General features: G+C 39.4%; 1 protein-coding gene across 1 annotated transcript in view; it reads left to right on the top strand.

Moving 5' to 3' along the window:
• nlgn2a (neuroligin 2a) overlaps nt 1-26,602 on the top strand; it is a 127,214-nt gene that overhangs the window by 94,127 nt on the left and 6,485 nt on the right. The window contains 2 exon segments of the mRNA XM_055025257.1: nt 24,392-24,457; nt 24,460-24,621. Coding sequence (XP_054881232.1) covers nt 24,392-24,457; nt 24,460-24,621 — 228 coding nt within the window.

Raw genomic sequence — 26,602 nt, 5'->3', positions numbered from 1 at the left:
TAAGCCTAATATTTTTCTGAGATTGCGAGAGGAAAAGATAAGAGTTTGAGTTTGAAGAGTGTTTGTGGAACCGCGGGCACATTTGTCTGGAAATTAAATTCTCCTGGAGTTCCCGCTTCATTCTGCGGAGAGTCATATAGAATGAGGCTCCGCAGAGAAATGCACAAAATACCAGATTTGACCCAGATGAGACGACATAATCTAGTAGTTTTAAAGGAGGCACAACTTCGGCTCTCCACAAAATACTAATTCAGCAAAAATCATCCAATTTTAGTGATGTTGTTTAATGTATAAGATGTAAGACAACCTTTTATTTCAATTACAGAGATTGAGCCTTTGGGAATAGCAAATATTCTAGAATAAGATTTTTTTAAAAAGTGCTCACTATTTAGTTTTCTTTTGTTTTTAATTTAACAAATATAAATTATTTTTATGCCTGGTGACCCCACTGCGGGTAAATGTGTAAGATAATGGACGGATGGAAATAATTTTAGTAATTCTGTAAAAGTTTAGTCTGATTTAACATCAAACGGTGATAAAAACATATATATTTTTATTAGGTGTATGAAAATATCTGGTTTCAAATGTAAATAATGTTTTCCAAATTTAGGCTTTTAATCAAGCATTAGATTGCATTTTATAAAATAAAAAAAAACATTTGAATATCAAGCACTTTAAAGGACTTTATGTAGAAACAAAACATTTCTCAAACCTTGAAAACACCCAAGTGAAATTTAAGGATTTTGGACCCTAACCCTAACCTTACCCTAACCCTAACCCCAACTCGGTTTGTATGATTCTGCCTTTAAGTGAGAGTGGGGTGAGACTAAGATCGTTTTTAACACCTGGAAGAAAGAAGAACACAATAACAAGTAGATATCACCCAGATTTCACAGACTTTGTTGCCAGATCCTTGGATAAAACTCACTGGCAACCTGCTGGTTGAGCCTTCGGACCTGCAGCTCAGTGGGACTGAACCTGAAGAAGAAACGTAAATTTCCCTCTGGTTAAGTCAACGCCCTGCTGCGATGCCGGTTGCAATTTGCATCACGTAGCAGTTAAAATACATAATACAGACAAAAAGACATTTATTTCCTCTTTAGTCCCTTGTCTAAACTTTCATCAAAAGAGAATTAAAATAATTTTTTTCTTCGGCTTTTTAAAGCTCTTGTACTTTAAAAGTCCATTAAGGCTGTCAGCTGATAGGTCAAAAATGATAAAGTGGAAGGCCGCTGCTAATTCCAAATTTTCCAAACCAATCACTAGACAATCATGCAAATGTGTCTCTTGGCGACGTACTTAAGGAGAACATCTGGTGCTGCAATAATCCACTTTGGGCAGCACAGGAGCTTCTGCAGAAAAGACTAACGGCTGCCTTTGGCTGAGATTTATGACTTTCATCCTCGACAGACACGGTACAGAAACATCTCAGCGAACGTAACGGAAAAATACATTTAAAACTCAATGTGATGGGTTTGGCTGGACCTCATATCTGAACTGAATCTGGTGTTTGCTAAATCGTCTGTTTCTTCTCTCGCTGTGATAACAGCAGCTTTACTTTGAGTCAATGAAAAACAGCTGCATCTGATTTAATAGAATGAGGAACGATGCTCCGTTTGCTCACTTAACAGACTCTAAAACACTTTAAATAAATATCTGGCTGAAATTATACTTATATAGTCACAATTTATATGTATTTATGCTGTCGTAGTACAAGAACAATACATTATATTTAAAAACTCCCTGCGAAGATTATTAAAGAACCTCTGATAAATGTCTCTGTCACTGCAGCAACAAAGATCTGGCTGTTCTCTAACTGTGAACTTCTTCATCATGTTTTTGAGTTTCAAAAGATTAAGTCAATAATGTCGCAGCATTTCCATCTTACACAAATTTATTCCGATTTTTAAGACACATATTCAGATAATATTCACAACACAAAAACGTTTCATCTAAAAACATGAGTTGTTTTTCTTTTTCACAAGTGCCGCGTTTCTGTTGAACAATTTTATTTTTGTAATTTCAATTTGTGCCATTTTATGGCAGCTTTGCGGCTGAAGAAAAGCCTCTAAGGCCTCACAGTGGTTTTAGTTGAGTAAAGCATCTTGTGATGCAGCTTCCATTACTTGTGTCAAAGACAGCATTTGTTCATTACTGCCCTCACAGAGTCATGAATTTGGCTGCACAATGAGCTCCAGAGCCATGGGGTAAATGGTTTTGCTCTGCAGAATGTTTCCCAGGTATCCTCAGGGAGGTTCTGCAGAGCTGATGTGACAGGCACATGCCTCCACTGCCCTCAGGTGTTTGTGTCCTGGCCAGTGGAGCACGTGATTAGCCGACACTGCCGGCCATCCATCTTGGTGGGTGGAGGAGGAGCGTAGATTGACTTCCAGCCTCAGGGAGCGGCCGAGTCTCCGTCTCTGCGCTGACCAAAAGCACAAACATCAACAGCTCCAAGCCTGCTGGTTAATGTCTGAGATTCATATTCACTCTGTCCTCTTGCTCGCCATCGCTGCATCACTTTCTGCCTCTCTTTGCTTTTCTAATTGTGCTTCCTCTACTTTTCTTTTTAATAGCATAGAAATGTGTTTTACATCAGAGTACGAGATGCCTGGTGTGCTACGTTACATTAGTGAAAGAAAACAACATAAAAACAGACTAACAGAAGATGCCAGTTCTGTTAGTCTGGTTCCAGTTTGATTCTTCCTTCTCTGTGTCTCTCTGACGTTTTCCTTGGTTTTAGTAATAAATATAAAGCTCTGAAAACATTAAGAAACCTCTTAAAATGATAAGTTTGTCTGATTTTACTTTTTGTAGGTTTATGTTTGAGTGAAATGAGCATTTTTCATTAACTACTGACAAAGTGTCTCCGAAATTCCAATTAAAAAAATTATATTTATTTGCAGAAAATGAGAAATGGTCAAAATAACAAAAATATTTTTTTTCAGACCTCAAATAATGCAAAAAAAAAACAAGTTCATTCATTCATAAACAACAATATGAATGTTTTAACTCAGGAAGAGTTCAGAAATCAATGACTGATGGAATAGCTACGAGGATTTCATTGGGATTCAGTGCAGTGGGGCTCTTTTTTTAATATGTGTATATATGTGTATTTAAAAGATGTGACAAAGTGCAAAAATCAGTTACAGTAGAAACCAGTGGAGGATGAGGAGCAGAAATGCTCCAAACAAGCCCAGGAACCACATGCAGCAACTATTTCCTTTTACACCGATGTGATTTAGTTGTGTTCTGATCTTGGAGCTGGATGCAGTTTTGGCTGTTTTTCTACAAAGCGCAGCAGTCACAGGCTATCTGGGCTTTGAAAGTGGAGAGAAGAGAGGAAGTAGAGCATGAAACGAGTTGGAGAGGATTGTGCTGGTGTTTGAAAGAGAGAGGGGAAAAAAGAAGCTAAGACGATGAATAAAAAAAGAGAGCGGGTAACAGAAAGGAAGAGAGATAAAAAAAAAGTGCTGCTTAAACCGGAGAAAAGGGAAAGAAAAAAAAAAGGTTTTTAAGTCTCCGGGTTCACACAGGTGCTGGAAAATCCTAAAACTGCCTGAATCTTAATGCAGCTTCAAAAGTGCCTCAGTTTGGGTAAACTCAGATTGTTTTGTATTCATTAAAACATAAATCAACAAACTTTATTCTCCAGCCGAATCAACTCAGTGGTTTATTTGTAGCCAGGTTTTCTGCTTGGTGTGCAATTTATTTACGAAGCAAATCACCAGAACTTTTTTGCTTTTGATAAAATTTGATGAGTTTCACTTTCTTGGCATGCAGAACAAACCTTGCAGCAAACGATTGGCTGAAAGCACCACATAACAACTCAAATTAAAGGTTAGATATTTTTAAACAATCAGCAGATTAATTTACTTTTAAAAACGTTTACTGAAGCGCTCCATGAATGTGTCAGCTGTTAAATAAAGCGTTTCTAAAGAGCCCAGTAGGTTGATAAAATCCCTTTGAATTGTTTAAGGACATAGCATGCCGTCTTAGAAAAGGTTGAAAAGTCTCATTGAAAACCTGTTGAGCTTTTAGTTTTCCGTCCATTTACAGTAAAGCTTTTACTCCGCTGATTTAAATTGAAATCCATGAAAAGCAGCGTATTCATGCCTCATTTCCTCGTCGGTGTCGGAGTCCCCAGCAGCTGGCGGATGGACGACGTGGCAGACACGCTCACAGAAAACTGAGCATCTCGGATCAGGTTTCATCGGCCCAAACACAAATGACCAAAACGGAAACATGCGGAGGTGTGTAAGCGTGAGGCATCATTTCACATCTGCGTGTGCTTGTGTGTGTTTTCGCCCCCCTGCGGCGCCTGAGCCCACCGACCCACAGCGTTCTCCGTTCAACAGAGACCCACCACTGTTCACACCTGTAGCTTATGGTAATGCTGCCACCGATTCACAAACAGAGGACCGTGTCAGCGGGAGGTGAGAAAAAAAAAAAAACCTGCAGTATCAGTGGGTGAGCAGAAACTGGATCAAATATTGGAAGTCATGTGACAGCAGAGCATCATCTGCTCCACTCAGATAAGTAAATGAAATAATTACTGAGTAAGCCTGTCACAATAACAAATTCTTCTGGATGATGAAATGGTTATTTTGCAGCTATTTTCAAGTTATATAATGGAAATGGCATAGTAATGCAAAAACACCTCAATGAACTTTAAATTCTAACGAACACTAGAACTGGAAGACATTTTAAATATCAAAAGTGAACAAAAAGAACAGGAATAAAGTTAATTATGAATTGTCCATTGAAAGAGAGACCAAAACACCAGACGAGTCTTTTGTCATCCAGTTTTTTGGTAGAAAAAAATGGAAGATTTTTGAGCTCGTTTTAATTTATCATGAAATTGGTTGATTTAATGCGTCAGGCTTATTAGTGAGTCACAAAATGTTTCTCCTTTGGAAATCAGCTGAGAAAAAGCTGACGTATTTTGCGGGTTAGAAGGAGGCGGCCAAAATGTGGAGGAGTTTAAGGAACTTGATGACTTGATGGTGGACTGGAGCGAGAGATGAATGGAGGGATTAGACCTTCATCCACAGAAATGAAGGCGCTCTGGTCTGCTGCGGAGGAAGAGCTGAAAGGAAACGCAGTCGATGTATCAACACTCAACGACGATCATGGAGTTTGGATTCAGGCTGGAAGAACGAAATCCCAGACGCAAGAAGCTGAAATGAGTTTCCATTGTAAGATGGTTGGAGCATCAATGACAGGATGAAGAGCATCAATGACAGGATGAAGAGCATCAATGACAGGATGAAGAGCATCAATGACAGGATGAAGAGCATCAATGACAGGATGAAGAGCATCAGTGACAGGATGAAGAGCATCAATGACAGGATGAAGAGCTTCAGTGACAGGATGAGGAGCATCAATGACAGGATGAAGAGCATCAATGACAGGATGAGGAGCTTCAGTGACAGGATGAAGAGCATCAATGACAGGATGAAGAGCATCAATGACAGGATGAAGAGCATCAATGACAGGATGAAGAGCATCAGTGACAGGATGAAGAGCATCAGTGACAGGATGAAGAGCATCAATGACAGGATGAAGAGCATTAATGACAGGATGAAGAGCTTCAGTGACAGGATGAAGAGCATCAATGACAGGATGAAGAGATTCAGTGACAGGATGAAGAGCATCAGTGACAGGATGAAGAGCATCAGTGACAGGATGAAGAGCATCAATGACAGGATGAAGAGCATTAATGACAGGATGAAGAGCTTCAATGACAGGATGAAGAGATTCAGTGACAGGATGAAGAGCATCAATGACAGGATGAAGAGCATCAATGACAGGATGAAGAGCATCAGTGACAGGATGAGGAGCTTCAGTGACAGGATGAAGAGCATCAATGACAGGATGAAGAGCATCAATGACAGGATGAAGAGCATCAATGACAGGATGAAGAGCATCAATGACAGGATGAAGAGCATCAATGACAGGATGAAGAGCTTCAGTGACAGGATGAAGAGCATCAATGACAGGATGAGGAGCTTCAGTGACAGGATGAAGAGCATCAATGACAGGATGAAGAGCATCAATGACAGGATGAAGAGCATCAATGACAGGATGAAGAGCATCAGTGACAGGATGAGGAGCTTCAGTGACAGGATGAAGAGCATCAATGACAGGATGAAGAGCATCAGTGACAGGATGAAGAGCATCAATGACAGGATGAAGAGCTTCAATGACAGGATGAGGAGCTTCAGTGACAGGATGAAGAGCATCAATGACAGGATGAAGAGCATCAATGACAGGATGAAGAGCTTCAGTGACAGGATGAAGAGCATCAATGACAGGATGAAGAGCATCAATGACAGGATGAGGAGCTTCAGTGACAGGATGAAGAGCATCAATGACAGGATGAAGAGCATCAGTGACAGGATGAGGAGCTTCAGTGACAGGATGAAGAGCATCAGTGACAGGATGAAGAGCATCAATGACAGGATGAAGAGCATCAATGACAGGATGAAGAGCATCAATGACAGGATGAAGAGCATCAATGACAGGATGAAGAGCATCAATGACAGGATGAAGAGCATCAATGACAGGATGAAGAGCGTCAGTGACAGGATGAAGAGCATCAATGACAGGATGAGGAGCTTCAGTGACAGGATGAAGAGCATCAATGACAGGATGAAGAGCATCAATGACAGGATGAAGAGCATCAATGACAGGATGAAGAGCATCAGTGACAGGATGAAGAGCATCAGTGACAGGATGAAGAGCATCAATGACAGGATGAAGAGCATCAGTGACAGGATGAAGAGCTTCAGTGACAGGATGAAGAGCTTCAATGACAGGATGAGGAGCTTCAGTGACAGGATGAAGAGCATCAATGACAGGATGAAGAGCATCAATGACAGGATGAAGAGCATCAGTGACAGGATGAAGAGCATCAATGACAGGATGAAGAGCATCAGTGACAGGATGAGGAGCTTCAGTGACAGGATGAAGAGCATCAATGACAGGATGAAGAGCATCAGTGACAGGATGAGGAGCTTCAGTGACAGGATGAAGAGCATCAGTGACAGGATGAAGAGCATCAATGACAGGATGAAGAGCATCAATGACAGGATGAAGAGCATCAATGACAGGATGAAGAGCATCAATGACAGGATGAAGAGCATCAATGACAGGATGAAGAGCATCAATGACAGGATGAAGAGCATCAATGACAGGATGAAGAGCATCAATGACAGGATGAAGAGCATCAATGACAGGATGAAGAGCATCAATGACAGGATGAAGAGCATCAATGACAGGATGAAGAGCTTCAGTGACAGGATGAGGAGCTTCAGTGACAGGATGAAGAGCATCAATGACAGGATGAAGAGCATCAATGACAGGATGAAGAGCATCAATGACAGGATGAAGAGCATCAATGACAGGATGAAGAGCATCAATGACAGGATGAAGAGCATCAGTGACAGGATGAAGAGCTTCAGTGACAGGATGAGAAACACATTTTGCAGTTGAGCCACTGTAGGGACTTCAGAACTGGATTGATGCGCTCTAACTTCCTGGTTTTAGTCAGAACAGCAGCAGTTTTGGATCAGCTGCAGCGTTTTGGATCAGCTGCAGCTTGGGGAGACGCTGCTGCAATAATCAGTGCAACTAAAGACAAACACATGGATGAGTCTCTTTAGATTATTTGTCCTCTGATCCTGGAAACGTTCTCCAGGTGATAGAAGGTCGACTTTGTAACCGTCTTTATGTGGCTCTGAATGTTTGGGTCCATCACTTCACCCAGATTTCTGGACACTATTTGTTTTTCTCGCTGTTGCCAGTCCTTATGAGCCAATCATCCCTTATAGTTATGGTTTTTCCAGGTTAAAATTTAAAGAATAGTCGGCAAAACCTGTCAACGTTTTGACTATTTGAAGAATTTTGAATTGACGAGTTAAAACATAATTTTCCTTTGGGATCAAAAAGCATTTTTAAATTTCTCTTCTGAAGTTCTTGAACACAGTTTGCCTTTTCTTCTGCTGTGGAAATGACTTCCCTATAATTTTATTCTTTTATCATTTAAACATCTTGTGTAAATTTATAAGTTAAAGTTTTGCATTGTTTAAAAATCAAATATAAAAAACTACCTGGACCCCAGAAAAGGTTCACGCTCTGCATTTTGTTTCAGCAACACAAATATATTCCTACCGGCGTCTGTGTGTCGAACTGGGATCAAGTTGTTCAGAAAGACAACATGATCCATTTCCTAAAAGCGAAGGCGCCTCGGTTCAAAAGTGCAAATCAATCCCAGAACAACGGCGACGGATCTGGAGAGTAACTTGAAATGGAAATCGGTTCACGGGAATCCATACGGCAGGACAACGAATCCTGTATCGATGCAACGTTGGCTGCTCAGCAGGGAAGCTCCTACTGCTCCGAAACTGCCAGAGAAAACAAAGTAGACAGTATTTTACTTTGATTATTCATACAGGTAAATCTCTCAGTGACTCGTTTTCAGCAGCGATTTGGTTCAACAAACAAACCAGAAAGAAACAGAGTTTAAAAAGTCTTGTCTAATATCATGTATTCAGGAAATTACCAACGAACATCAAACAAGGGCTAGAAATGAGGAATCAAAATCAGGAATAACCTTTGATTCTTCCTGCAGTTTAATAAACTGATAATTAATAAGGTAAGAAGATATAAGCAACAGTTTAACCCTAAAAAACAAAACAAACAGAATCTGTTTATATTAAAGAAAAGGTTTTCATTTGACGTTGTTTGTTAATGATTAATGTGAGACTCAGAATATTTTCATCAATTAAAATGCAAAGATATTTAAACCAACTCAGATTTGATTAAAACACTTTGTGCTTTCAGTTTATATGTGGCGTCAACTCACAATAAATATCCTGAAGCACTTCCCAGTTGATTTAATTAAATCACACATACGCTCACTTCATAATTTAATCAGTTTAATAAATTTCTATTTTGAGAAACTCGGCAGGTTGTGGTGATTTACAGATTTCGTCAAAAACCAGAACCTGGATCAGCACAAGCTGATCATCAGAAAATGACTGACTGGAAGGAAACAGAGCAGATCCAAAAATAAAAGAACTAGAAGAGCTGAGAACAACACTGCAGTGGAGAGCTTTCTGAAAGCCAGTTTTCTTCTGTTTTTTTTTATGTTATGAATGCACAGACACACAAGTGCATCATACGATATACTGCCGACTGCTGGCCATCCACTGCAAGTGCAAGAAATGTTTTGTTAAATCCAATATGGCAGACAGATGAAAAAGTAACTCAGGAATATCCAGAACCTCCTTCTATTGTAGAAACGCTTGCAGGTAACATTAAGTGACCCCTAAAGACCAAATACCAACTTTGTTTTTGGATAAAATTACAACTGATCACCTAAAAGAGAATTTATTTTTTACCTTTTGAAAAAATCAAAAACACTGGAAAAAAAAATCCAGACTTAAAGGATCATAATTCTTGCATGAAAGGGTTAATGTTTTACATCGATTAGTATCAGTTTGAAGTGAAATGAGTGTGACTAAATGTCTGATGTGGTGGCAGTAGACATAATATCTTCCAAGAGTAGAAAGTGATGGGCCTGAAACTAAACCTTGAGGGACTCCTATTATGACCATATGCTGAACCAACTGCTTATGAGAAGAAAGAAAATGTGAAAACCAGTTTAGGGTCTATGGACGAAAGACTGGATGATTTATTATTTCAGTTCTGTCATCTTTCCCATCTAAAGCTTCGCTCTTTCTCTTTAAATCTATTTTCCCGAATCCCATTTTAAACAAGTCTTGTAAATTTTTTAATCATATAAAACCTCCTTTAACTGGACCATTATTTCCTGCAAACTTTTTTATTACTTTAGTAACATCTTGAAAACTCTACATAAAACTTCCTCCTGTTTCTGAACTGGATGTTGGGCCTTTTTTCTTTCTTTTTTTTAACTTACTGACATTTTGACGATTTACCATTAGTGAGCATAAATGGACAGAATAACAGCTTTAATGAGGAAGTAGCATTCGGGACATAATTTCTGGGGTTATCATTATTGCTCTGCTCCTCTGCAGCTGCCAGTCATCCGCCAACATGTAAAATCTCCCCTGTAATTTATTTTCCTACGCTTGAACGAGGCATTAAAATGCATTATTTTTATCTCGCGCGGCATCGCTCCGGTTGCTGCCAGAACCGTCTCATGTAAGCAAAGAGCAGATAAAGGAAATCAATGTCATTAAATTACACATTTAACAGCTTAATTTACCTCACTCCTTTTTTGTTTTTGTTGTTGTCTCGCTTGGCGGAGCCCGCCCTCCTCTGTCACGTCTGTGGACGGTTAAAAAGCTGCCATTCAAACACGCAGCAGCTGAAATAGTCGACAAAGAGGAGGCGTGTGAGCGTGAGGGACGAGCGGGGAAAGCGTCAACACATTTTCCATGTGACTCTCAGTTAATGTGTCATTCATTTGCAGCCCTGGAAGCTTCCAGGTCTGTTAGCACAGCCACTTCGCTGCTGCTTATTAATCAACCTGGCCGGCAGACACTGGTGGCGCTGCCCCTCTGCCTGCCAAATACAGAGCTGGCCTCGCTCTGATAACTTTCAAAACACTCTACCCATTGCTCTCAGGCTGCCAAATTAGGAGCAACTCTGGCTAAGATAAGTCTAATAGGCGCATGCTGTGGGTAGGTGATAGACCATGGCTCGCCTTGAAGACAGATGTTTTTGGGTCTTTTTCTTTTTCTTGGGAGGAAGAAAGCAGGCAAGGTTGTGAGGAAGCGAGGGGAAAAAAAAGAGGTTTGTTTTTCTTTTCGTGTTTTGAACAAAACTTGGCCCAACCCCGGATGAGACGAGCATCCTCGCTTGAGGAAATAAGCGGTTCGTAGAGGACACATCTGAAGTTGAGTGGCTTCCCTGCCAGCAGGAAGGATTATGATTATTTACAATCTTCATCCATCTGCTGGTCCACCAAGAAGAAACGTTACTGCCAATCTTTGCTGGCATTGCTTAATGTGAACTCAAAAAAAAAAAAAAAAAAGAGAAAGAAAGTGGATCAGCCAAAATGTGACTTTGTAAGGGTTAGAAGATTTAATCCCCTTTTGCTCTGTGCTGAAGTGTAAATAATTATGGAGACCTGGAGCGGAGCTGAGTGGAATCCACAAGTGGATTTGTTAATTTAGGTCTTTTATGGTCTGCTAAACCAAAAGACTTCACGACTCAGTTAGCTGGGTTTGTGTTGATTTAAAATGACTCAAATAATGAAAGTTTCAGGAGAACATGAGCTAAAGCTTCGTGCATCATTGGCACTAGCAGCGGAAGAGCAGATCTAGTGGTTATACTGCAGCTCAGGGATCCACTCAGATTTCATGTTTTGACTCTTCAGATCAGATTGATGCTCGCATTCAAGCTGCCATCTGCAGCAGATTCTTAAGTTTAAATGATTTTAATTCAAACAAGAAGTTGTTTTACAATATCAAATAAGGAAGGAAGCTCTTAATAAATAGTAAGAAAACATACAAAGAGACACTAATGGGTAAAAAGTTAGTTTTTGTTTTTATTGTGTCCAACATTTCATATTATTCTTTTTCTTATTTTCTTATAACATTAACATCACTTTTAGTGATTAAATTAAAATGCCACTTTATACAAAATCTACCTGGAGTATAAATAATTTTGGGCATTAATGCAGATAAATAGACAAGTAAACAGGTAGTTATGTAATAAAATAAGTACATTAGTACATAATAAAGTATGTCGGCTTTTTGACAAATAAGTTAATATCAAATATGACCACAAAAGTTACTATAGCAATTATTTAACGATGTAATTTAGTAACTTACTGTGTCACTAAGTTAAGAATATAAGTAGATGTTAAATAAAAGTAAATATGCTTCATGAAATTTGGTAGAAATTAAGTAAATAAGCTAGTAAAAAAATAAGCAAGTAAAATATATAGAAATTTGAAAGAAAGTAAATAAATCTGCATTTTAGGTATAAAAAAACAGCCTCTGTATAAAATACAGATGTGATAAATTGAAGAATTCATTGAAAGTAAAACATTTGAACTTTTGTGAACACTTATCAAACATTGGACTAATAAAACCAATAAAGTCTTTGTTAAAATGTCACTTTTGACGCCTCATTTTCTGAATTCATGAGTGAAAAATGCAGCAGGGTAATTGTGTGTTTGTGTGACGGTTTATAAAACCGCCTCTGATGGTTCAGCTGAACATCCCGAGCAGCTTCATGATGTCATGGATCTGCTCACAGTGAAAACCAGAATCTGATTAACAAAAGAAAAACGACGACGCGTCTTTCACGAGAAGCCTCAGGATTACAGGAGATGGTAAACCGTTAATGTGCAGAGATGCGTGAAGCTGCTTCTGCACACGCTGATTTGTGATTTCTGGCCTTGGTGCATCAGTCAGATCTGAGGAACATGACAGGCTCTGTCTGCGCAGCGACTCGCCTCGTCCCAGGTGACTGATGGCTCCGGCTGCTGGCGATGCTCATGCATCTCGGGCTTTAAGCCTTCGTGTGAAAATTAAGTGGATTAATGGGCTTATTTTGTGTTCCAGACAACATCAGTTTTTCTCTTTCTATGAACCAAATGAACATTTTCTCTCCCTGAATAATGCAGGGTTTTGGAATAACTTGCAGATGCCTCTCGGCTCTCCAATTTTCTTAACAATGTCAGTTTGTGTTTGGTCAGATCTGATCCGATCCGCTCAGCCTTGTGGAACCGTTTCAGGGTATTATTTTCATGCCATCTGTGTACGTATTGATTCGGCGACTCTTCCTGCACATGTATTATCGATTTGGAAATGTGAAAGCGCAAAGACGTCTCTCTTTTTGCTAACGGGCCGAGTCTGTTAACTTGTTTCAGATTCATGATTCACCATTTTCCAAAACGAAGCGTCATCAGCTCAACCTGAGTCGTGTTTAAACCGTCACACTTTGCTGACATCACAGTTAGAGAGCTCACAAGGTTCAGAGGTCATTTGGAAAATAACAGCAAGTCTGAACAACAAAACAGGAGTTTTAGATGGACCGATACTAAAAATTAATCACCAAGTTAGCAATTAGCAGGCAGAAAAATAAGTAAATATCAGCTAAATAGGAAAATGACAGATAATCAATAAAAAGAGTAAGTGTGGAAGTGAACTTATTGAGTAAATAATAGTTATATTAGTGACTAAATAACTGTTAAATCCAATAAAACTATGTTATTGTTATATCATTAAAGTATCTGAGATCTTTTGGCTCCCTGTTGTAAGTAAACAAGAAAATTAGTTTTTATAAAATAATTAGACAAAAAAAGCAAATAATTCAGTTAATTACTGATTAAATAAGTCCAATAAATCAAAAGTATCTATGTAAATGATAGTTAATTGAAACATTCATATTTCAATTATTAATTGCAAAATCTGCATCCTAAGTGATTACTGGGTAAGTAACAAAGTATTTAGTCAATAAACTAAATAACTAACTACGTAACAAACTGTAAATGTGGAAATAAGTAGCTGGAATATCAATCATTAGGTAAATATTACTGAGTGAACTTTATGTAACAGAGTAAATATGTAATTTACTCTGCAATTAATACAGTAATTATGTGAATAAGTGTATAAATGAGTATAACTAAGTCAAGTTATTAGTTGAGTGGAAGATTTATTAAAATGAGGTTTTAATCAGCTGATGAACGAATACACCAGTGCAAAAACAGTCAGAATAACTTTTCAAATGACCTAAAGTCTAAAAGGTCCAAAGTTTAGCGACAGAAAATAAAGGAGGTCACTGGACTGAGCTGCTGAAATGGGCCAGTCATGACTGAGAGACTGACACTTGAGACGATGTAATTTTAGGCAGAAAGACAAGAGCTCGATTATTTAAATGGCCGCCACATGCTTTATTATACCTGAGATGCATTTTTATTTTGCCAGTGGCTGTAAATGGCGGCGCAGCAGGACTGGTTTTATTTATTCATATCCTGGAGGTTTGAAGCAGCAGGGCTCCTTTTGGGGGGATTTTTTTAAACCGGCCTTACAGAACCTGGCAACATTTGCAGACACCTTGAACTCATTTACATCCAAAGTCACAAACCTGAATGTAGTTTTTTGTCTTGACCAGATTTGCTCCAGTTTTTCGCTCTCCTCTCCTCAAAGCGCCATCATTCATAGCTTCACCTGCTTGTTGGGATCAGTGTGCATTATGAAGGGCACACACTGGCTTTGCACATGGAAGCAGCTTTTTCCATTTGTCTGACGGGAGAAAACAGCACCTCTGACAACAGCCTGAGGCACATTTATTTGTTTGCTGTTTATTACATTCAGAAATAATAGACGCTGCGCAGCCTTGGACTTCTTGCTGTTGGTGGGCCTGTCAGCATGACGGGCGCCCTGAAGCTGGATACAGTGAAGTGTTGCTGTGCTACTCTGTTAATATATTTACCTGGACATAATGGAGGACTTTCAGAAAATGCGGTGGGTTTTCTTTGGTGAAGTTTTCCCTTTAAACTCACTGGTCCTTTGGAAAACTTTCTCACCTGCCAGGGAGGAGATTAAGCCTTTTGACTCAGGTGTGTTGGAGCAGAAACACATCTAAAGGTTACTGGAGCTGCAGACCTTTCTGTTACAGATCTGATCATTTTACACTGATTGTTTTGTTTGCAGAAAGCAGACAGGAATGGTGAATGTTGAGTTTTCCAGTAGGCAGCATTGAAATCCCTTCTCAATGATGGCTGCTTTAGTCTCTGATAATACATGTGGATATGTCTTTATTTAACAAATGTCTAATTATTTTTTTAAATTATGAAAGTTTTCATTAGCCAACTGGAGCCCACATCACTTTTAAGGACTTTTTTATGTTAAATCTTGTTAAAAAGCCTGAATGTGTCTAAAGTTTTAATACTTTGTCCTTTTAAATCAAATGAATGTCTCTACTACTCCATATATCTCCCATAATTATAATAGTAATAAATATTTCAGATCTAATGGTCTTATTCTGTAGATTAAATGCTGTTCTTAAATATTTATGAATGACTCTACAGAATAGTTAGTTCTTCTATTCGTCAAATTCTGACTCCGAGGGCTTGGTGACTTAAAAATGACACCAAATACACGTTGGATTTGCTCTTTTATTAATTCCTCAAATTGTTATTTTTTTAAACACAGCAGAGAGTTTTACATAACAACTCCATCTTTAGTGTGTCTGTTTATCGCTCCTGCGCTCGTCTTTGAGTTTATTTGAAAACTAAACAAACAGAAACATGCACAGGATGTTCACTATTTTTCAAGAAGACTTTTTTATTTAGACAGTTCAGCCGAACTGCATGAGAGAATAAGGTTTTGGGCCTCACAGGCTGCGCTGGGAGAGTGGAAATGAAGGTCAGCAGCTGAACGACGATTTAAAACCGGCGTTTAAAAGGAGCCGATATGAAGGCGTCTGTTTGATGGAACGTTTACGGAGCAGCAGGGGAGACTTTAAGACATTCTGTTCAACTCTCAGGCAAGTTTAGCAACAGGTGTGTCTTTAAAGGTTTAGAGCGTTTATGCAAATTTATTTATGGTGTTACTGGAGAAAAACAAAACACTAAAACTCATTATTTCTCCAGGTTCCACGACAAATATCTTGTTTACAAGTAACTTTTCAGGTAGAAAGACATTTTTAAGACACTAATTTCTTAATATTGATGAAAAAAATTGACTATATCCGATGGCAGATTATTTCATTCGTAACATGAGAAAATGTCTTTTTATAAGTGAAATAATCTGCCAGTATTAATGATAAAAGTTTGAATATGTAAAAAAAAATGTTATAAACATTACACACTGAAACTTTGAGGTGGGACAAATGAAATCATCTTAAAATAAAGAAAATATTAGCTAAAAAAACAGTTTCTGTATTGTTTCTCTTCTGAAATGACCCTGCTTTGAAATGAGGCAACATAGATTTTCATTTTGTGAGTTTTGTTGTTTTTCAACGAGCACAGCCAGATTTACGTTACGATACGCAGAGACAAAAGAAAAACCTCCAAGCTGTACTCCTTAATCACTATTTTGTTTCTGCACTTGTAAGAAAATAGTTTGGAAATGCTATGAACAATAACAAACGGTCCAAGAAAAGTAATGCCAGAGTATCCCCAACTGTGCCAGCTGAATTAAAAAAAACACAACAAAGCTGAGCCAACCAACGGCAGCCAGGCTGGCTGCAAACATTACCATGCAGAGTGAGGGGCTGCGTGTTGACGGAGCAGCGGTATCTAGGCCATCGCAGCGTGGGCTCTGTTTGATGTGAGAACGATGCCAGAGCGTAGTGGAAAAACTCCGCGTACTTTCAGCTCCAGAGACCCGCAAACATTCGCTGAAGTTGCAACTGCAAAATGCAGAAACCTGAAGCAAAAGTCGATCATTCCTACGTATGTTTACATGATGATGGAAGGTTTGAATGCGCAGGAGTACAATGAGACGCTTCAAGACGTTACGAGCGCGCGCACACACACACACCCACACACACACACACACACACACCCACACACACACACACACACACACACACACACACACACACACACACCCACACACACACACACACACACACACACACACACACCCACACACACCCACACACACACACACACACACCCACACACACACACACACACACCCACACACACACACACACACACACACACACACACACACACACACACACACACACACACACACCCACACACACACACACACACACACACACACCCACACACACACACACACACACACACCCACACACACACACACACACACACACACACACACACACCCACACACACACACACACACACACACACACAGACACATTTACAAACCCCAGCAGACTCACAATTCGTGTTTACTCATTTATTTTAGCTGCTTGTTTGTTTTGCTTTTTAAATCTGAGGAACTGCACAGCTGTTGCTGCTGCTGGCAGAAGGTGCAGTTTGGGGATTCATTAGTTCTTGTTTCCTGCTTTCTGTTTTTCTCTTCTTCTTCCCTCCATCCTGGCTCTGGAGCTCCGCGTCGTTTTTGTGATATGTTGAAGTTTTAATAATTTGGAACTGTCTACAGCTCTACATGTAAAGACGTGGAGCGTTCCTAGAAGAGCTGAGTTGATACTCTAAACATTTCCAGAGTCTTTAAAAGCCGCATTTTTCTGTTTTTGTCAGAGATAATCTATCGCGATACGATGATGTTTATCACCGGATGATCAAAAATGTGCTTAAGTTGAATTATGTTAAGCGTGGCTCAAAAGCTTGACTCATATTTTATAGATCAAAATTCATATCTGATCCTCTTTGATTTCCGCCATGTTTAATCATTCTCCCAAAACATTAACTTAAAAGTTGGGGTTTCTTCGTGACTTTATGTTTACTCTAAATTTATTTCACTATGTCTTCTGACAGCCGAAACGTTTTTATGTATCAATTTCATTAGCAGTGAGAGGAAACTCTTCATTTCTACTTGAAGGTTGGACATTCATGTTACAAGCTGGGAAAGTTCAATCCAATGAAGTAGAGGTTCAACGATTCATCGGCGCAGATTGTCCTGATTCATCGCTGATCGGCTGATGCGTAAATATGAAGCCGATTTTATCCACCGATCTTCTCTACCTCAGTGAAGGTCTAAAAATCAACCAATAATCACCAAAGTGTTGCCAACAGCGACTTTCTTGCTATATTTAGCCAAAATCAGAATCAGAAGGTCGGGATTTTAATCTTGGATCCGCCAAAAAACCGCAGTCAGTTCACCTCTTTCAGTTTGCAAAGTCCAACATTTTTCACCTCAAAATCAAATATGGCAGCAGAACCAAACAATCTCTGAAATTTCAACTGTTCACACGGTGAAGGTGGTGTCATAACCTCCTTGCTTCAAATTTTGATTAGAAATGTTACAAGAGTCTGAATTCTTAATAAATTGCTTTTCAATCCACACAGAAATTTAGCAAACACAATTAAACTGAAGGAAAACAAAAAGTAGAATAAAAAAAACATTCTGCTGCTCTGGAAAAGTGAAACACAAATAATAATTTTGACTCTATGAAAACATCTCTGGCAATGATGGGAGTCATTTTTTTTTTTTTTTTTTTGGCTTTGTACAAGACCCATGCGAAGAGCCAAGACTTCAGGTCATACATCATGTCCGACGTGGCCCATGGCGCCCCTATTTCACCCATCATTACCTCCTGACTCCCTCCGGCCCCACAGGGCCTGCAACACCCCGGGAGCCGAGTGACAGACAAACAAGAGACGATGGAAAGAGTTGGTCTGAGGAGGAAATGTTGGATTCCAAATCAGGAAGACTTTCAAGTGATTCTGAGCACACACACACACACCTCCTGATTCAAGTGTGTGTGATCGGGACTGTGAACTGTTCCTCCTGTGGGCTGTGAAAGTGTTCACAGGGCAACCAGATCTGATCGATAGACACTCGCTGCCACTTTGTCATGACTCAGGTTAAAAGCAGACGAGTGAAACCGATGGAGCTCCTTCTCTTTGTTCCCCGGGGAAACACAAAAACATTCATCTATAATCTCGCCTCCTCTCTCGTTTTTTGTCCCTCTGTGGCTCTTTTTGTCTCCCTCTGATCTCATTTTTCTTGTTCGCTGTCACTGGGTCTTCCTCTACAACACGTGTGTCAAACTCGAGGCCCGAGGGCCAAATCTGCTCTGCTATAGATATTGACATGGCCCTTTGGACGCCAGAGGAACACAAATTAAACTTTGACGTAACAGCTGTGTGCTTAAATATCAGTCTCTCCATTTCTTTGTGAATCCAGAATCACGCAGCATCAACAGATCCACACATTTTTAAGATAATGCTTGAATTGTGAGTTTACTGCAAATTTTCCACCAAAATGGTCAAAATGGTGACGCTAACTCCCACCTGGAGGTGGCAGTGTATCTTATTTCTCCTACATTGCTTTCTCAGCTTCACTTGATGTCGAGTTATAACAAAAGTCACATTTACCGTCATTCATTTCTAAATTAGCTCCACAAATCTGTAATTTTCATTCCAAAAAGAAATTTTAAAAAAATCAATGACTCCTGAAGGAACTGATCAGTTTCAAAACTTGTTCACTATTATTTTAAAGAAGTGCTTATCAGGTGCAGACGCAACTACTCAATAACATTTTAACAGTTTAACGGGTTTCTGACAAGAATATCCGTGATCTTGATAAAACCCAAAATGAAAACGAGTTTGACGCCGCTGCTCTACAACTTTACGACTCTTTTAGATCGGCAGAAACAGGGAGATCTGAGCTCCTGAAGCTGAACGTCTGCACCGCAGACTGACGTGGGGCTGATCTGCAGGTTTTGAGGAAACATTGCGTGTGCATATGGTCTCTCTCTGCTGGGAGCTGGCCTGCTTCCTCTTTCTCCACTGTCTGGACTTCAGAGACCAGCAGCTTTCAGCTGCGGTCTGGACCCAGGAACAGAGACACCGACTCACCGGAGGCCCAAGAGATGAAAGAACGGAGCGTAGAGGAGCCAATGAGGGAGTGGAGGAGGAAAAGAAACAAAGCAGGAGAGAGTAAAATATGATTATGATCTAATATTAGCAGTTTATACTCAGTTGAATTTTGTAGATTAACATTTTATTCATCAAAATAGTTTTTTTAAATCCTGAAGTTATGGTATGCAGACGGGGAACATTCAGACTCCATGCAGGCCGGGATTCAAACCTGAGACCTTCTTGTTGCAGCAGAGCTACCAACTGCAGCCGCTGCACATTTATTTAAAAAATAAATACACTTAAGACAATTTTACTTTATTTCTGTTTCTTACAGTATCACAAAGAAAAGTAGTAAACAGGGTCGAAACGATTACTCAGATTAATCATGATTAATCTTTTTAGTTGACTAACTTAGTAATCGATTAATTGTTAACTGGATCATATAGTTAGCGATTCAGTCAGAGAAGTAAGTACTTACTAAAGAACATATGCATTTTGTATTTAAAATGAAAAAAAATAAACTATTTTTTATCTGTTTGTTCTACTCAAACCTCCCCAAGTGACACTTTTAGCTTGACCTGGTTCAAATTCAGTAAAAAAAAAAAAAAAAAACTTTTGTAAATCAATAGTTAGTCAGTTATTCCTAAAATAATCAATAGATTAGCCCTGCATTGTATTGATGCAAAGAAGAAAGATCAGAGCTTTTCACATGTTGATTTTAGCTTCAGATGTTCAGACATTCGCCACGCTGCCGCATTTTATGCAACGAAATATGTATTTTTTTTAAAATGAAATCATCAGCGTGATTTTAAACCAGAATCGTTGTTGGCTGCAGTCCTAATCGTAGAATCACAACACGCCTCCCGGAACGATTGATGCTGAAGGTCAAAGGCTTTTCCAGTTGCAGCTGTGAACGTAACTTCATCAAATATTTGCGATCTGAGGGAAACGGGTCGCGTCGGGCTGTTTTAGTTTATTTTCATCCGGGTCAGGGATCTGGTCCTGTGGTTTCCATAGCAATGCCACCGATCAGGTCAGAAACAATGAATCAATAAAGTTCAAGTTCTGAGTTACTGTCCACAAGAGAAATGCAGAAATGCTTCATTACATGAGCCGTGACACAGATTGATTAGAAAAATCTGTTCTAGACCAAACCAGCAAGAAAGAACCAGCAAATATTTCCCAAAACACACACACACACACACACACACACACACACACACACACACACACACACACACACACACACACACACACACACACCCTCACTCAGAGGGGTCCTTCCCAGCATGAGGGCATAAAATGTGAATAATTCCACAGATAATTTGGCTGCCACAGCCTGGCAATGGGAATAACAACTTTACAGAGATAAAAAGCACAATAAGACAGAGAACAAACAGCGAAGCAAATCACCCAAGGCCAGATGCTGCGTTGAAGCCAAAGTGCTATTTGTGAAGAAAAAAAACCTCTTCTTGAGCCTGATGAAGAAAACAGAAATGTTGTCATTTATTTCCCCTTTTTCCAATTCCTTTTTCTCTTTCCTCACGTTGTTCCCTTCTGGGAATAAAAAATATGTGACATGAGCCTCTGAACTGTGAGAATGAAGCTGAGAACATGTGATTTTCTGGACTCCTTTGACAGAGAATAATTACTACACACACACACACACACACGCACACACACATACACACACACACACACACACACACACACACACACACACACACACATACACACACACACACACACCCACACACACACCTAGAGACATCTGGCTCTCCAACCATCTATTCACACTCAGCGTTAGGAGTGTGTCCTTCAGTCAGATGTTAAAGCCATTGTTTAGATATGTGTGAACAAATAAATCGGAATGAAAAATAAGCATACTCATAAACACAACAGCATAAAAAGCATGAAAGCAGGTTTTATTTTCACATGCTATTCAAAACATGCATTTTTATAAATAATTTTCCAATGATATGTGACCGCTTCATGTTTGCAGAAGCGTGTCTGTAGCAGGATGTGTGCTCACATGTCTGGTATGGGAAGAGTAAAGGAGATGCAGGGGAAAGGAAAGGCTGCAGTCTTTTCTGTAGTGTCAGCCTTTGATCAGCATCCCTGCGTGTGCATGCGTGTGTGGGTGTGTGCATGTGTGTGTGTGTGTGTGTGTGCGTGTGTGTGTGTGTGTGTGTGTGTGTGTTGGAGCCAACCCCTGGTGTCTTGGAGGCAGATGAAACACTGCTCCTCTATCCGGGAGTCACAGAACACCCACTGTCCTCTGCGCCTGCTCCTTTTATTTATCTCTCCTCTCTGCCTCGCCCATCTAACCCGTCATTCCTCACCGGTTTTAAATACGACTCAAGCAGAGCAGGGTTTTCGTGCCGCGTCGCCATGCTTGAACCCGTCCTCCACGTTTTCCCAACCCTTCGTCAGATTATGGGGCGTGGAGGGGGAGGCCATCGCACGCTGACTTATTGTCAGACGAAGAGAGAGGAGGAGAAACAACACGAGCACGATTTCAGTCCGCTGAAATAAAACTATTAACACCCAGAGAACAAAACATTCAATGCGTCATTAAGCTGCACAAAAAGAATAAGAAACAGATTTATGTATTTCCATCCTCTCATACCTGGACGTTTCAGTAGCAGGTCACCGTATTATCTTCAAAACACGGCGCTGACACAGTGGTATTGCTGTTTTTTAGATTAATCACCCTAATTAATGACCTACTTAGCATAACCGTTGTTTAATTTATTGTGGTGTTTACAGTCGGGCATTAAAGCGGCTTATTCGCCCTGTGTTTGTGCTTCCCTTTAATTAATTTACCCCAATGTGCTGCTTGTTTTTATGTGTTTCTGGAATTTAAAGAGCAGCACCAAAGGGTCCAGTCTCATTGATAAACGCCTTGTTGGCTTTTGGTTCTGTAATACAGAAATGATCAATAAATACAAGCAGAAACTGGAGTTATTTTGGCTTCAGCTGATGAGGAAAACATTTGGTCGTTTATGTTTTCCTCTCCAAGTGTATAAATCTTAGACAAACTCTTATTGTTTATTGTCAAATTCAGTTACAGACAATATGAACATTCAAACAACAGATTATGAAGTCCATCTATTATTTGTTTCTGAGATAATTTCATCAGGCTGTAAGGAATATTGAGACTGCAGAACATGAACATCAAACTTTTCTTCAAAATGTCACTTTTATGCCCATATAATCCATATAAAATACAGATTTTATAAGATCTTTCTTTATTTAATCTTTTGTGTTTGATAACTGCTCTACTTTTCGCCTGTATTAATATTAATATGATTTTTATTAATCGTTCTAGTACTAGTATTTTCTGCCAGATTTCTGACTCAGAGTTGTCATTCTTTGTCTTGCCACACAGTGGCGCCATTTTCACACAAATACTAGTTGATAAATATCTGCTGCACATTTTTCTTTTTTTCAGTTTCAGTGTTAACTAAATCACCAACATGAATATAGTAATTTAATACACTAATATCACTTTAGACAATATAATTTACACATATTTATTTAAAAAGTATTAAAAAGAGCTTTTCTAACATCCTGTGTGGATGCGAGATTTACGATGCACTGAAATATTGAGTTCTTCCTAAAAGATAATTAATATATTTATATTCTGACTAGTTCATTGTTTTTGGGTCTCAACTTAATTACTTCGATAAACAGAAACCTGACAACTAATCAGATTGTATCATCCTAACCCCATAAATTCACATTAAAGTGACAAAAAGTCACATTTAGTTACATTATCTAAGCCAGTTTTACTGTAATTTCATAGATGTTGATGCCTTTTAAGGTTTTATCTCTAATTAGTATCCCTCTTTATGTGCTCTGTTTGTTTTTATATCCTAACCTTGCTATCTGTTTATAAGTGTTTAACATCCATTGTTTAGGCTTAATGAACAACTTATCCAGTATGCTTGTCTTTAATAGGCTCTAATTAGAGGTTCCATTCAGAGACTGCCGGTTAATTGCTACCTAAGTGGAGACGAGCTAAGTCTTTGGTTGAACAATTAAAGATACTTAATAGTGAGGCAAATATCAGCTAACAGAGGGAACTGCGTGTCATGGAGATCTGAGGTGCAGAACATGCAGACTTCTGGGTTTAATTAGGTGAACATCAGTGATGTATGGAAAGCTGTCACGTTCAGAGTCAGCATGCTCGGGTTAGACGTGCATCGATTCATGCAGAGTCAGGATCGTGTGTGTGATTTTCTGGACTTGAACGTCGTCAGGAAATCCTTAAAATATTTCTGAAAACAGAGATGATGTCATCAGTGTTTCCAATAAAAATAAGGTTATGAACGTTTAGTAAATATTCAGCATGTTAATGTTTCTACTGCTCCTTTTTTATTACTTTTTAACTGTGCGGTAAAAAGCTCAAATGTTTTTTTATTGATGCTTTTTACATCCCATTCAATAAATTAGGATCTTATTAAAAAGTCCATATATTCCAGGAACTTTATCGCCAAGTGAAACACATTACAAAGATTAATTACATACAGATGGATGTTTAAAAGGATTTATTTCTGTCAAATATGATCATTTACACTTATAACTAATAGAAATGTGACATTTTCAATACAGAAATGGGCTTAATGAAAAGGATGTTATTTTCAAAAGGTATCAGAATATTCTAATTTATTAAATACTGATTCAGCTCTAGATGTTTTTTTTTATTTTTTACTTTATCTAAGACCTCAGGATTAAAACTGTCCAATGTAGAAAAATTGTGAAATGTCAAGTAAAAGTGTTTTTTTATTTTCTTTTTTAATGAGTTTAGAAGTGATAATTGAAGTTTTGTCTAACTCTTTCCTTGTGCTCAGCATTTTAACTACAATCTGATTTACCTTTCAATGAAGAAAACATTATGAAAGCTAACAGCATCATTAATTCTGTGTTTCTCCACTTTTCCGTTTCTCAACCAACATTTCCTCAGCACCGGCGATCAGTCGCGAAGGGGAACTACGGCCTGCTGGACCAGATTCAGGCTCTGCGCTGGCTCAACGAAAACATCGGCCATTTTGGCGGCGACCCCGAGAGGATCACCATCTTTGGATCTGGAGCAGGGGCCTCCTGCGTTAACCTGCTCATCCTGTCTCACCACTCTGAAGGTAAGTTGATGCTTTACTGTGTCGCACTGATTGAGTTTTGTAAAAATATGGATTTTACATATTTTTTAAACCTGTCATCATGTTGGGACAGTATAATATGAGACAGATAATCTGTGAAAAGATCCATCCCATCCTCCTCTTCCCTGAGTTTCTGCTGCCATCTAAAAAAAAATGCACCAAAATCAACCAATCAGAAACAGGAGGAGGGTCTTAGCGCCGTCAATCACACCTATGTACACTTTGCTCAATATGCTAATGGTGGAAGGACAAGAAAACTGATTATCTGCCATCATTGGTGGTTATGCTAACTAGCTTTAGCATTCATAGCAACCTATTCAGAGCAAAGGGAGGCTGTAATTAGCACATTGATTGACAGCAGTAAGACCCTCCTCCTGGCTCTGATTGGTTGTTTTTGGTACATTCCTTCAGATGGTAATATAAACTCAGGGAAAAACAGAGGAGATCAATTTGTTTTTTGCAGATTATCTTATGTTTTACTGTCAGTACATAATGAAAACATTTTGTTTAATAAACGTTACATACTGCTGCTTTAACCAAAGAGAGAAGAATGACAGATTAGGATGACATAAAATGTTTTTGGATTGTATTTGAGCTCTCAGACAGACAGACAGACAGACAGATCTTAATTATGCAGATTGGCAGCTTCAGCCTGTCACCTGTTAAAACCTGTGAGGCTCACTTGACTCTCTGAAAGAAAACACCCAGCTTGTCCTTTGAGCGTACGGATTTGAGCTCCCGGGTGCCTAATGAGCGCGTGCAGGTTTGATCCTCTCTGCGTCGCTCACATCCTCAGAAGATAAATGAGTCGGGAGCGCCGGCATTACCCCACATTACCTGCCTCGCCGACGCTTCTGTTGTGCAGCAGGAAGGCCCTTCCTTCATCAAAACCCTACATGTGTTCGACCTCCTGCTCCCCATTACCAGCACAAAACACCCCGGGGGCTAAGCACTAACGCAGCCTCACCAGAGGACAGAGAACCGCGAACCGGGCCGCTTTGATCTGAGCCGAGATCAGCGTGCTGACAATCCGCGGCCAACGGCCACGCGCTCGCCGCCTTTGATCACGGCGTCTTGAAGCTGTCCTCCTCAGATCGTTGCTCTCTGTTCTCTGCATCGCTCGAGGTCTCGCCCTGAATATCTCTGCCTTCTCGCCCCGTTTTCCCGCCTCACACACAAACGGGAAAGGCCAGAAGTGTGGGTGAACAGAAAGAGATGTGAAAAAGCAGTTTCACATCTGTTCTGATTCTCTGTGTGTCTCTGGACCTCAAGCACCGAGCAGTCATCTGTTTTGACTAATTAATTCTCGGTAAATGTGCTTGGAAAACAAATGTGCTGTGAAAGCTTGACTGAGCCGCTGAAGCCGCTGATGTCTGTTAACCAGCGAATTAATCCAGGAACTTAACTTCTTAACTTTAACTACAACAATTATGCAGCACCTGTTTCTAACATGCTGCAGCGATGAGGAAAAATCTTTACTATTGTTAAATAAAAGCAGTTTTAGTTTACATAGAGATAATTATCTCAGATTTTTAGTTCCATATATCTGAGCTTGAGAAGCTGAAATGCAAATGAAGCTAAACATGATGTTAACTGGCTTTTGCAATTGGTATGATTTATATCTAAAGGCTCAAATATATTCATATTAATGCACCATTAATGCACTTTGTAGTTTGATCACATTCTTTCTGAATATTTAACGACTCTTCCTGGTTTCCAGTCATGAACCAAATTTTCCAGAGGTCTCTAGTCAGGCAGCTTCATCAGTTTTTTGATGCTTGTTCAGAGTCGTCGTCCTGTCCGAACATTCAAATCGTCGCGTTTAGATGAAAGGAAATCGGTCGATTCACAAGTGGTTTCAATATCGACGTGACCTGAGATCAACACAGAAAGACCTGAGATCAACACAGAAAGACCTGAAGTTAAATGAAATTGCAACTAGCCACATCGACACATTAAATGC

Source organism: Poeciliopsis prolifica, unplaced genomic scaffold (assembly GCF_027474105.1).
Source record: "Poeciliopsis prolifica strain line A6 unplaced genomic scaffold, Auburn_PproV2 SCAFFOLD140, whole genome shotgun sequence".
Classification (NCBI taxonomy): domain Eukaryota; kingdom Metazoa; phylum Chordata; class Actinopteri; order Cyprinodontiformes; family Poeciliidae; genus Poeciliopsis; species Poeciliopsis prolifica.
This window is presented reverse-complemented; position numbering and strand designations above follow the sequence as displayed.